General features: G+C 49.2%; 1 protein-coding gene across 1 annotated transcript; it reads left to right on the top strand.

The window, feature by feature from the left end:
- The first annotated feature begins 6,472 nt into the window (after nt 1–6,472).
- FCRLB (Fc receptor like B) lies at nt 6,473–12,445 on the top strand. The gene is made up of 6 exons (XM_019958322.2): nt 6,473–6,503; nt 6,776–6,796; nt 7,146–7,400; nt 9,544–9,810; nt 10,434–10,724; nt 11,019–12,445. Exons 1-6 carry the CDS (start codon nt 6,473–6,475, stop codon nt 11,405–11,407), a joined length of 1,254 nt encoding a protein of 417 aa, XP_019813881.2. The 3' UTR covers nt 11,408–12,445.
- Nucleotides 12,446–13,350: the final 905 nt, after the last annotated feature.

Genomic DNA, 13,350 nt, shown 5'->3' with positions numbered 1-13,350 from the left:
TAAAAAATGGATGAAGAATCTGAATAGGCATTTCTCAAAAAAAGATGTACAGATGGCCAATAGGTATATTAAAAGGTGCTCAATGTCACTAATTATCAGGAAAAAGCAAATTAAACCACAGTGAGATACCACCTCACACCTATCCGAAAGACTAGTATCAAAAAGAAGATAATAGGTGTTGCAAGGCTGTGGAGGAAAGGGAACCCTTGTGCACCATTGTGGGGAATGTAAATTGGTGCAGCCACTATGGAGAACATTACGGAGGTTCCTCAATATTTAAAAATAGAACTGCCTAATGAACAAGAGTCCCACTTCTGTGTATTAGTCAGCTAAGTCCTGTCTGACTCTTTGCCACCCCATGAACTGTAGCATGCCAGGCTCCTCTGTCCATAGAACTCTCCAGGCAAGAACACTGGAGTGGGTTACCATTTCCTTCTCCAAGGGTTCTTCCTGACCCAGGGATGGAACCCTAGTCTCTGGCATTGCAAATAGTGGGTAGTTGGCCATTTTTTTAATGGGGGGGTGGCATTTGAGCAGTAACTTGGCAACATGGGATCAAATCACTAGCTCCCTAGGGACGTGCATGCAAAGCAGCAGGAAGAGCAAGTGCAAAGGTTCTGGGGTGCATATGTGCTGGGCACCTGGAGGGGACACATGCAAGTGGAGCTGGTGGAGAGGAAGGAATGGGTCAGACTTAATTCAGGCCACACCGTGAGGCCTCCTGGATGTACTCAGAAAGCAAAAGGGATACCAGGGGTTCTGAGCATGATCGGCCGAGGCCTGAAGGGGCCCCAGAAGTATCTGCTAGCTGGGGGTAGGGCTCGAGCTCGCCGCGGGGCCGGGGTAGGTGCTGGCTTCTCAGTTCTCCCTCCAGGACACTTTGAGGCTGTGCACAAACTCGAGATCGAAGGGCTGCGAGGTGTTGAACCTGGAGAAGCCCAGGATGTTGGAGGAGTCCTCCACCACCAGGTGTAGAAAGTCCATGGTGACTTTCTACCATGGGGAAGTCCATGGTGACGAGGATGTACTTGAAAACGCTGAGGTCATTCCCAGCCTCGAGATGGTACTGAGAATGAGGTGGGAGGTGGATGCGTTGGTGTCGATGGGGATGGTGGACACTTTTGTCATTGTGGAACTCCTTGAGCAGCGGGGTGGGGTCCCAGCTGTCGTCCAGCATCCTCATGGACAGAGTCTCCTTGGAGATGAGGAAGCCACGCACCAGTTCCTCCAATCGCAGCAAGCATTCGGCCCTGAGATGAGCACTCGCAGATGAGGCTGGCTGAAGGGTAGTTGAAAAACTTGGGGATCCGGGAGATGGCCAGGCTGGTGTCCTTGTTATTGGGGTACAGGCTGCCAGACACAAAGCGGAGGTACTGAAGGTGGGACATCTCCTCGGGACCCACCTTGATGTGGGGGATCTCCTCTCCACAGATTTGGCTCACTGTGGAGACAGAAGTGGGGCTGGAGGAGGGTCCCAGGACAGACACGGCCCCCTTGGGCAGGATCTGACACATGGTGTCCGTGGCCCTCTACTGGCTGCCCTGCTGCAGCCCAAAGATGTCTACTTCCACAGGGGCCTTGGCTGGGACTTCGATGATCCTGTTGATCTGCTCCCGGGCCAGGGTCAGGGTCAGGGCCAGACATTCACTGTGGCCCCACACAGTCTGGTCGTCCAGGATGGCAGCCCTGCGTGGTGATAGAGCACCTGGCAGGTGGGGCTGGCCAAGGCAACAATCAGCAGCAGCAGCAGAGCTCAGCTGGAATCTTCCTCCCCTCCTCCCCGGGGACACAGCTGCTGTCGCCCCCACTCGCCACAGATCCTGGTGGGATGGAGGGCTGGGATTCCTCAAGGCCTGAGGATCAACAAGGGGGAGATGCTCTGGAGCTGGGTGGTGGGGCTGGGGCCAGGGGTGAGGGTAGTCCACAGGGCCCCCTCCCCTGCCTCTGGTGGTGGTCCCCAGCTAATCCAAAACAGGGGGCTCCCAGGGAGCAGGGAGGAAGGAGAGGTGGAAGAGGAGAGGGAAAGCCAGGAAGGGGAGGAATAGGAAAGGAGAAAATGGAGGAGGGAAGGGGAGAGTAGAGAGGGGGAAGGCGCGAATGGAGGGGAAGGAGGGAGGGATATATATATATATCCCTAAGTGAAAAGGGAAATCAGTATCTCAAGAGATATCTGCATTCCCATGTTCATTGTAGCATTATTCACAATAGCCAAAATATGAAAATAACCTAAATGTCAACAAGTGAATGGATAATTAAAATGTATCTAAGATACGTTGTATGTACTACACATATATGTAATGGAATATTATTCAGCCTTAAGAAAAGAAACTCTTGCCATTCACAATATGGATGAACTTAGAAGACACTGTGCCGAGTGAAATAAGCCAGACAAGAGGGACAAATATTGCATGATCTCATTTATGTGTGAAGAAGATGCCCTGAAGGAGGACAAGGCAACCCATTCCAAAATTCTTGCCTGGAGAATACCCTCGGACAGAGGAGCCTGGCGGGCCGCAGTCCATAGGGTTGCAAGGAGTCGGACATGACTGAGTGACTTAGCATGCATGCATGCATTTTTGTGTGGAATCTGATAGCGCCAAACTCGTAGAAGCAAAGAGTAGAATGGTGGTTTTCAGAGGCTCAGGCAGAGAGAAGAGAAAGTGAGTATGAGGAATCAGCTCACTAGATTATGGAGGCTGAAAAGTCCCATGATCTGCCATCTGCAAACTGGAGGCCTAGGAAAGGGAAACTGAGTCTGAATCCAAAGGCCCGAGAGCCGGGGGAATTGATGATGTAAATTCCAGTTCAAGGGTCAGAGAAGATGAGGTGAGATGTCTCAGCACAATCACTGAGGCAGGAAAAAAGGGGAGGGGGGAGGCAAATTCCTCTTAACTCTGGCTTTTATTCTAAAAGAGAAATATCTAAAACTCAATAGCATATATGTAAATTAATAATACTAAACATTTCTCAAATGTAAATATACGCATGTATGAAGGATTAGAAAGTAGTTTACACAGTGGGTGTTCGTGTGGAGCAGAGAACAGAAGTATGAGTGAAAAGTGAAAAATTAAGTCACCCAGTTGTCTCCAGTTCTTTGCGACCTCATGGACTGTGGCCTGCCAGGCTCCTCTATTCATGGAATTCTCCAGGCAAGAATACTGTAGTGTGTAGCCATTCTGTTCTCCAGGGGATTACCAAAGAACTAACGCTTCTGAATTGTGTGCTGGAGGATTCTTGAGAGTCCCTTGACAGCAAGGAGATCAAACAAGTCAATCCTAAAGGAAATCAACCCTGAATATTCATTGGTAGGAATGAATGGTAGGAATGAATTCAATGGTAGGAATGAATATTCATTCATTCATAGGTAGCCCCAATACTTTGGCCACCTAATTCAAAGAGCTGACTCGTTGGAAAAGATCCTGAGGCTGGAAGAGATTGAGGGCAAGAGGAGAAGGGGGCGGCAGAGGATGAGATGGTTAGATAGCATCACTGACTCAATGGGCATGAGTTTGAACAAACTCCAGGAGATAGTGAAGGACAGGAAGTCTGGTGTGCTGCAGTTCTTGGGGTCACAAACAGTTGGACATGACTTAGACAATGAACAGCAACAACTGGAGTGTGTAGCCGCTCCCCTTGAGGGACTAAACCCAGGTCTCCTGCACTGCAGGTAGATTCTTTACCATCTGAGCTACCAGGGAAGCCCCAGTGTGAATAAAGATAAAAAATAAAACGAGAGAGGAGACTTGAAAAGACTAATGATGACAGTCTGCTATGAGCATGGAAAAACAGATTTTAGAGTTGAGATAGATTTCTATTCAAATTCCAGTTCTAGCACCACAGGAAACATATGTAAAATGGAGATGATAATTCCTCCTTAAAGTCCCCTTGCAGGAATTAAAGTAATATGGTCTTTCCTGATGGTCCACGGCTAAGACTCCGAGCTCCCAATGCAAGGGGCCTGGTTCGATCCCTGGTCAGGAAACTAGATCCCACATGCTGCAGCTAAGACTTGGCACAGCCAAATAAATAAATATTTTTAATAAATAAATAAAGTAATATCTGTGAGGCACATGGTGTTGTACTTGCTACATGCTCAGGGCTGCAGCACCCACTGAAATAAGCTGTGTCTCCATTGATACCAACAGCAGCAGCATCCCACTGTCATCACTGAAAGCATCTTATTTCTCAGAATTCTTAGCAGATAATGGTATATCTTGTCCAGAAGTGATGTCATGATAGGCTTCACAGAATTGCTCACGTAATAAATGATCATTGCTAATTTTCTCTGCATAGTAAAGGTGTGCATAGTAAAGAATTAGAAATTCTTCAGGAAAAAGTCCTGGATGGAGAAGAAGATCCAATTTAGGAAAGTGCAGAAGAAAGCCTGGAATGAAGAAATGCCGGGTGGGAGATTCTTCAAGCCAAAACTTGAGCGCTATATGATATGAACCCTATGGGTGATTCTAGAGATTTTCAGGGAAGATTGTACACCTCATGAATTTTGAGTGTAATCAAGTTTTTTCGTGGAATCTGGGGGAAGAGGCTGAGATCTGTATTCTGAGTGATAGGAAGAGAAAATAGAGTCAACTTGGGTAGATTTAGGGAAGAGCTGAGGGGTGCATTACATTCTTATCATAAAGGTGGTGGCCTGGTACAGATTGTGGATGATGTGCGGAGGCTCACGTTGGCCCCGGATGAGGCATCAGGCATGTTGGGAGAAGCTGGGAACACTGCCTAGCTGGGCCCTCCTAAAGCGGGCAGTTTATAGTCTCTGTTCCTGGTGTCTCGTCCTCTCCTCCCCCCACTCCTGAACACCTTATCAATTACCTCCCTGGTTTTCAGACCCATATAATTCTATCTCTCTTCTATCAAAACGTGTTCTCAAAGCAGGATCTGAAGTGACCAGCTTAATTTAAAGGATCAATCGCATTTCCCTACGGGGCATCTGCATTTTTAACAAAGGCTGGCATATTAAGAGAAACTACGAGGAAATTCTTAGAGTGAAACTTTGGGCATCAGCAAGGAAGGGGGGAAGAGACCGTCTTAAACCCTGACAGGGTTTGATCATCTATCTCCTTCCTGCCAGAGGTCCAAAGGAAGGAGGTACCCTAGTACTAAACAGTCACAGATGAGGACCGAACACTGTCCAAGGAGACATACTATCAGGTTGGAAAATTCATTAAGTATTTACAGGAGAATTCAGGTTCCCCACTGCTCAGGGTATGATCACACGGCTGAAAAGCACAAGAAGTAGAGGCGAGAGGTCAGGTCTGAGAAGCTTCCGAGGGGTTGATGCAGTGACTTTTCTAACACAGGTAAGGATTATTAGAACTGGGGCATGGCTGGGGACAGAGAGAAGGAAGGAAAGCCAAGTGAGTGGATATGTTATAGAGAAGATCTTTGGGATAGGTGGGAAGGAAGGGTTTTCTAATTTTTGAGGTTTAAGTTTTCAGGAAAGGAGATAGAAAGAGGAAACAAATAAACATTTCTCCTCTTGACTGTGACACTGTAAGACAGTGACACAGAAGGTGGTTGATGAATCATACTCTTCTGTCTATTCACCCAGGGAAGGACGTGACTTCCAGGTATACAGAACCCGATGTCAATCTCACTTCCCACCAATGCCTATCACTGGGAAGTGAGTAGAATAATCCAGGGTGGATCTGTTTTTAAAAAAATATTTTTATTTATTTATTTGGCTGCACTGGGTCTTCGTTGGGGCACAAGTGATCTTTAGTTGCAGCAAAGTGAAGTGAAAATGTTAGTCGCTCAGTCATGTCCAACTCCTTGTGACCCCATGGAATTCTCCAGGCAAGAATATTGGAGTGGGCAGCCATTTCCTTCTCCAGGGGATCTTCCCCATCCAGGGATAGAACCCAGGTCTCCCACATTGCAGGCAGATTCTTTACCATCTAAGCCACTTAGGTTGTAGTAAGCAGGATCTAATTCCCCAACCAAGGATCGAATCCAGGCCACCTGCTTTGGGAGTATGGAGTTTTATCCACTGGACTACCAAGGAAGTCCCTGTCCTGTGTGGATCCTGAGGACATGAAGATGTCTTTCTCATTTGAGGCTTATGGGACCTTCCTGGATAGGAAAGGAGTGAGATGGGAGTGGGATGTTGCTGGGAGCCTGAAGGTGGCAGGCAGAGCCTGGGGTTCTATGTGGCTTTCTTGGGCTGCAAAGGGAACAAAGGCTTTCTCTACAGGAGGTGGGGCTGGCCTGAGATGTGAGGTGGTTTAGGCGTAGCAGGTGGGACAGTGTCTGGTGCTGGGGCATCTGAGAGTTGACACATATCCAGCCTGTCTCCTGCTCCCTCCAGTCCACCGTGTTCAGAAATGAGGAATGACTGGGAGAAGCAGCGATGTCTCCCAGGGCTCAGTGGTCAGCACTGGTCACTGGTCTCTGTTTCTTCTCCCATCCCATGTCAGGGCATCTCCGTTGCTCTGCAGCTGCTGCTGGTAGATCCACCATGTGGGAGCTAACAGTCCTTCTGCTCCTGGGTGAGTCCTCAGTGAGGCAACACTGGCCTAAGAACTTTAGGTATGGGGAAGAGTGGGAGTCAGGGTGTATATGTGTGTTGGGGGGGATATTCAGTCCTCAGTTTGTTATCTATTTTTGGAGAGGAAAAGAGGAAAGGGGCTTTCTCAGAGTTGAGGGAACTAAAGGCAGAAGAAAAACACGTCTTGGGATTTGTTGAATCTTTCCTATGGTCAAGAGAGGCCCCCTTTTCCTTTCATTGCCAACATTCTCCTCCTTCTTTCTTGTTTTGTAGTTCCAAGCAGTGGACAAGCTGGTGAGTCTTACACATCCCTCATCCCAATTTTCTGTGACTTCTACTCCAACCATCCCAAGTGACCTGCCTGGGTACTCTCCACTTCTTAGCTGTTCCAGGGTAGCGTCTCTTCTCATGGCTTCTCAATCCCTGTGACTCAGTTTGCCAGCAGGCCTGGCACTTAGACATGGGTGCTCACCAAGGGACTAGTTGATAGCCCAGTGTGGTCTCTCCTCTCCCAGAGACGGACTAGTAACCTGGGTCCTGGAAACTGGCATTTTCTGATATTTTTTAACCTGAGATCTCATCCTTGGGCACCTCACCTTGATTCTCTTTTTCACATTGCTGCCTCCCATACCCTCTCCCCCAGCTACTCCAGAGAAGCCCATATTGTCTCTGCACCCACCCTGGACCACAATCTTCAAAGGGGAAAAGGTAACCTTGCGGTGTGATGGGTACCACCCGCTGCTCCTGGAGCTTCGACCCATTAGCACTCTCTGGTATTTGGGCCACCTACTCCTGCCTTCTTATAAGAAGAGCATCGAGGTGCACACGCCAGGGGTGTATAGATGCCAGACACGCGGAGCACCCGTCAGTGACCCCATCCACCTCTCTGTATCTAATGGTGAGTGTCTGAACACTGGAGGGGCAGTGCACACGTCCCCTGGCAAGGCTGCCCCTCCTGTGGGAGAGGACACGGGGCCACTCTGATTGGGGTAGGAAGAGAGGGGTTATACTGAGTCTGCCTGGCACTATGTGAGAGATGCAGTAAGGCTTGCATAGCCTCAAAGGTCCCTTTACCATCCTGCCAGTGGACAGTAAATAAACATTTCTGTTCATTTACTAGCTCAGAAGAGAAGAGAGTCTAAGGACCTGGGATACTGAATACTTTTGAGAAAGAGGGTTGGGCAGGAAGGGAAAGGGCAGTGCAAAGCAGGAAAAGTGAGGTTCCCTGCAACTGGGGGATTACTCTTGTTTGAACAGAGTGATGCTTCTTTGTGCCTCCCATTAGTAAAATAGGGACAATAAGAGTGTCCATCTGTTCGGTTATTGTGAAGATTAAAAATGAATTATGAGAGGTTGTCAAAGAAAAAAGCAGATGAACAAAGCACTTTTATTACACACACACACACACACGAGTCAAGAAGAAACTAATTTCCTGGGAAGACATAAAGAGCTTCCAAACAGAATAAGAGAAGTAACAGTAATTTGTTCATTAGGGCACAGGATTGGCTACTTTGTAGGGAATATTTTGTCATTTTAGCCTGGTAGGGTATATTTTCTATTCAGAATTTAAAAGGTTATCACTCAATGTTCAGATTAGCATTTACACTTCATACCCATTCGTTGCTCAGTCTCTAAGTGACGTCAGACTACTTGCAACCCCATGGGACTGCAGCACGCCAGGCTTCCCTGTCCTTCACTATCTCCCAGAGTTTGCTCAAACTCATGTCCATTGAGTCAGTAGTGCTATCTAACTGTCTCATCTTCTGCCGCCTGCTTCTCCTCTTCCCCTTAATCTTTCCCAGCATCAAGGTCTTTGCCAATGAGACAGCTCTTCGAATTAGGTGGTGGCCAAAGTATTGGAGCTTCAACTTCAGCAGCAGTCCTTCCAATGAATATTCAGTGTTGATTTCTTTTAGGACTGACCGGTTTGATCTCCTTGCAGTCCTAAGGACTCTCAAGAGTCTTCTCCAACACAATTCGAAAGCATCAATTCTTCAGTGCTCAGCCTTCTTTATGGTCCAACTCTCATCCACACTCCATGGTTTCTTGTTTGGAAACTGATAGCAAGCACAGATAAGATACTGAATATGATAGACAGTAGTTACTGCTTGCAGAACCGAGAGTACCATAGAGATCGTGGCTATTACTTGCAGAATTTTTTCTCCATGTAAAACACCTAAAGTGGCATTTAGCAGTACTTTGGCCACCTCATGCGAAGAATTGACTCATTGGAAAAGACTCCGATGCTGGGAGGGATTGGGGGCAGGAGGAGAAGGGGACGACAGAGGATGAGATGGCTGGATGGCATCACCGACTAGATGGACGTGAGTCTGAGTGAACTCTGGGAGTTGGTGATGGACAGGGAGGCCTGGCATGCTGCGATTCATGGGGTCGCAAAGAGTCAGACACGACTGAGTGACTGAACTGAACTGAACTGAACTGAGGGCTGTGTAAACGTTAGCTAGTATGATGATCAGGTAAATAAGGGTACCGCAGAAGGTGCCTAAGGCTGTCCTCGGGGGGTGGGAGGCCCTCAGGTATGTTTTCTGGAGGAGATAAGATCTAAGTTCAGACCTGCAGGATAATAGGCCTCAACTAAAGTAGGTGAAGAGGTCTTCTTGGCATGTACTAAGGCTCTGGGCAGTGCCAGTTCTCCCAGCAGTACAGTATGGATGGAATTAGCCTGCATTGTAAGGCGGAAAAGGAGACACGGGGCAGGGGAGAATCCTGAGATGGTGCTGAAAAGGTAAGCAGGGGCCAGGTCAGGAAGGCCTTGATGCCATCTTAAGGCGTTTAAACTGGATTCTGACGGACACTACTCTTTGAGGCTGGAACCAAGTCTCAGCCATCAATACCTAAGGTTGGCCTTCCCCTTCCCCTTGCCACTCACCATCTGAGGCTCCTGGAGTGTCCAGGAAGGGAGAAGGGGATTGGTGGGGGGAAAGGGGTAGGAAGAAGCGAGCACGGAGGTGGAGAAGAATGGGTCACCCCTAGGGCTGGACTTTCTCTTGGAATCAGGCTGTTTGTGCTGACTGTCGTAGACTGGCTGATCCTGCAAGTGCCCTATGCTGCGGTGTTCGAGGGCGAGCCGCTGGTCATGCGCTGTCGCGGCTGGTACGATAAGATCGTCTATAAACTTCACTACTACCACGATGGCCAACCCGTGCGCTACTTCCACTCCAGCGCCAACTACACGGTACCCCAGGCCCGCGCCAGCGACAGCGGGCGCTACCAGTGCTCCGGCACCATGCGCATTCCCGTGGAAAGCGCGCCCATGTTCTCCGCCAAGGTGGCCGTGACCGTGCAAGGTGGGGGAGACGGGGCCGGGGAGGGAGACAAACAAGCCTTGGGAAATTCTGGGACAGAAACCCGGCGGGGAAATGAAGGGGCGAGAGTTATAGTAGCTGGCAAGCTGGGGATTTCTCTGCGGGACCACGAGCACGTTCTCCTCTCCTTCTTAGTGTGAAGTCGCACTTGATCTTTAAGCCTGGGTGGGGGCAGGGGTCCTGGCTTCTTTCTCTGGGTAGGCACCCATGTAGGGGGAAGCTCTCTCCGCAGCCCCAGCCAGAATGACAGTGGCAGTAAATGGGAACACGGTGGGACTGGGGCGAGGGAACTGCTTCCAGGCGTCCTGAGACCCCTTCTAGGCTGAAGGATCAGAGCTGGATGTCAGTCGGGGAGTGACTCGAGGCGTCTGACTTGGTGCCGCTCCGTTCAAGCTTTCCCCTTCCCTCGTGGACTCGTCTCCCACATTTTCAAAGACTTTCCTCCCTTCAAGTGTACACACAATCTCCTCCCTGGTGGGTTAGAGGTCCTCGTGGGAAACCGGAGCGGGAGAGGGGTCGTGGGACTACAAAGCTGGGCCCGGTTCCTTGGGACCCTTGCGCCGGCCTAAAGTGCACCTTTGGCCACTGGGCCCCCGCTTCCGCAGAGCTGTTCCAGGCGCCCGTGCTGAGGGTGATAGGCCGGGTGGAGGCTCGCGGCGGGGCCTTCGGAGGAGTGGTCTTGCGCTGCGAGACGCGCCTGCATCCGCAGAAGCGCGACACGCCGCTGCAGTTCGCCTTCTACAAGTACAGTCGCCCCGTGCGCCGCTACGACTGGGATGCGGAGTACACGGTCCCCGAGCCGGAGGTCGAGGAGCTGGAATCGTACTGGTGCGAGGCGGCTACAGCCACCCGCAGCGTCCGGAAACGCAGCCCATGGCTGCAACTCCCGGGCCGCGGTGAGTGACGGCCCTTCCCGAAGCCTTCCGGGCGGGCAGCCCCGGCCGCCCAGCCTCCGCCCACGCCTTCCGGAAACGCCCGTCACTCCCCACCCGCTCTCCTGCCCCGCCGTCCGGCTCCACCGCCTCCCACACCCCTGCCTCCCTCACCCCTCCAGCTCATTTCCCGCTTCCTCGACGTCCCCACTCGCCTCCCCAGCCCGGCCCGTCCTTCAGTCCTTCGCCCCCTTTTCCCGCCTCAGGCCATGAGAGAATGATTTCAGCCGAGCGTTTCTCTGTGTGCTGTGTTCGCAGGTTCTCCCTTGGACTTGGCGTCCACCACCGCCCCGGACCCCGGTAACCAGCCGCTTTCCTTCAGAAAGCCCCCGGTGTCCAGATCGGTCCCGTCGGTCCCCTCCGTCCCGAATGTCACCTCAGCGGGGCCGCAGTTCCCCGCGGGCGGAGCCCCCACCGCTGGGCCACCAGCGTGTGCGCCACCGACACCCTTGCAACAAACCGCTGGCGCCCTAAAACCCGACGTGGCGCTTCTGCTCCGAGAAATGCAGCTGCTCCAAGGCCTCCTCAGCCGGGTGGTCCTGGAATTAAAGGAGACACAGCCTTTGCCAGGGCACACAGTCGAGACCCCCACTTCCCACTCGGCTGTGAGTCAGGGAACCCCTGAGACCACTACTGTGGAGAGCTGAGGGAGGGGGTAGCTACAGTCCCCTCTCCAGGCATATCCACCTCTGGTTTCTCCTGCTCCCGTCACGTGGAGACCTTCCTAAGCCACCTCTGTCACATTTAAGGGTCAATAATTACAACCCTAATTATTCATCATGAATTGAAAGTTAAAATTTAAAAGGTTTTCAGTTCTGTTTCTGATGAGTTTATACCTTCAAAGTCCTGTGTTATAGTTTTAGAGACAGAAAGGGATTTGTGTGGGTCTCCCGTTCCAGGTTAAGGGTGAGTGTACACTTAGAGCCACCCAGATGCACCTCCCACACCAGCATAGCTTGACAGACTCTGATGGGCTCTGGTGGCAGCAGGCAGGCCCTGCTCATTTTAGCCTAAATTAAACAACTGCATCGAGAAATCTCTTTGAAGAAAGTTTAAGACAAATTCTCAAAATTGCTGTATTCTAGTTTTTGCCAGTTTCTTCTATAAGAGCCATTCCAACACTAAGACACAGTTCAGTCTTTATAAGTTCCTCATCTGCCTACTAAAACTATGAGATCTCAGCAGAGCTGGTGTGAATTATTTCCAGGAGAATTCTTTCTCATTAGGCCTACCTATACCTTCATCAGTTAACCTTTACTGTTAAGGCTTAGAACTGATAACAACTCTACCCTCCCACCCTTATAGTCTATAGGTATTCAGTCACAATGCAATTTCCCTTTCTTTTTGAGTGATTAATCAGTATCACATTAACATCCTTCATCTTTTTCTTCTTCTTACCTTCTTACTTTCTTCAAGTATTATCTTCACCATGTTATTACTACAAAGTCACTGAAATTATATAAGAAGAGAGGCAGGTGGGTTCACACATATATTACAGTGCAATGTGATAAGTGCTTCTGTGAAACACTAGGAATTCAGTGGAGGAAACTGAATCTCGAAGGAGAGCAAGATTTCACCAAGTGAAGATGGGAAAATATTGAGGAGTGGGGAATGCAGGCTGAGGATGCAAAAGCAGAGACATGGAAGACCATAGTGTGTTTGTAGAGTTGCAAATAATTAAAAGTGGCTGGAGAATTATATGTGTTTATGTGTGTGTGTATGGCAGGGTAGGGTATATTTTAGGCAGAAGGTGGCAGGAGATGAACATGGGGAAGTAGAAAGGGTTCAGAACATGGAAGTCTTGTTAAGAGGTTCTTAAACCTGTTGGAAAATTGGGATGGATATGCGGAAACATTCTTTATGGAGGGCATAAATAAACCTCACTGGAGGAGAAGCTAATTTAAAATTACAAAAGAGCAATCAAATAAACTGATCTCAGCGGCCACTTGCTTATCCCTTGAGAAGGTATGTTCAGGCACTATAATCCAGTGTTGGGCTTCTGGTCTTTGTGCCTCTGCTTTTCAGCTTTCTATGCAGGCTTAGCTCACTTCCCAGAATCTTTTCTTGGCATGCCTTCCCTGGCTAACCTGACTCTATTTCAGTGGGCCCATTGTGATTTTGTTCCCCTGATATTTCTGCTGTCTCTTTATCCAGATAGAAAATGAGTAGCATTAGGGTCATGACTAGCATTGATTACCTAATCAAAGAATCTCACCCATTAAAAAAAAGTCAGTTGATATGTATAACTGATTCACTTTGCTGCATAGCAGAAATGAACACAACATTGTAAAGCAATTATACTTCAATAATAAGTACTTTTAAAACATCAGTTGATCATTTCTTAAGGGAGTGAAATGGTGAAATAGCCATTCAAAAGAGCATTTTATCTCTTTACTATCTCCTCATTCACAGCAGCCACAATATCTTCCTTCCTGCCACCTACCTCCATTTAAGGCCAGGGATGTGGGGGATGGGAAAGAATAAGATTTATGGGTTAGAATGAAATCATTCATGACTCAACTTCTCTATGTTGTGTGGCAAGGGAAGGAGTAACTTTTATGCCTTTTAGTCTCCATGTCTTTAAGCCCCC

Source organism: Bos indicus, chromosome 3, assembly GCF_029378745.1.
Source record: "Bos indicus isolate NIAB-ARS_2022 breed Sahiwal x Tharparkar chromosome 3, NIAB-ARS_B.indTharparkar_mat_pri_1.0, whole genome shotgun sequence".
In the NCBI taxonomy this organism is placed as follows: Eukaryota; Metazoa; Chordata; class Mammalia; order Artiodactyla; family Bovidae; genus Bos; species Bos indicus.
Note: the sequence above shows the minus strand (reverse complement) of the source record. Positions and strands in the feature narration are given on the sequence as shown.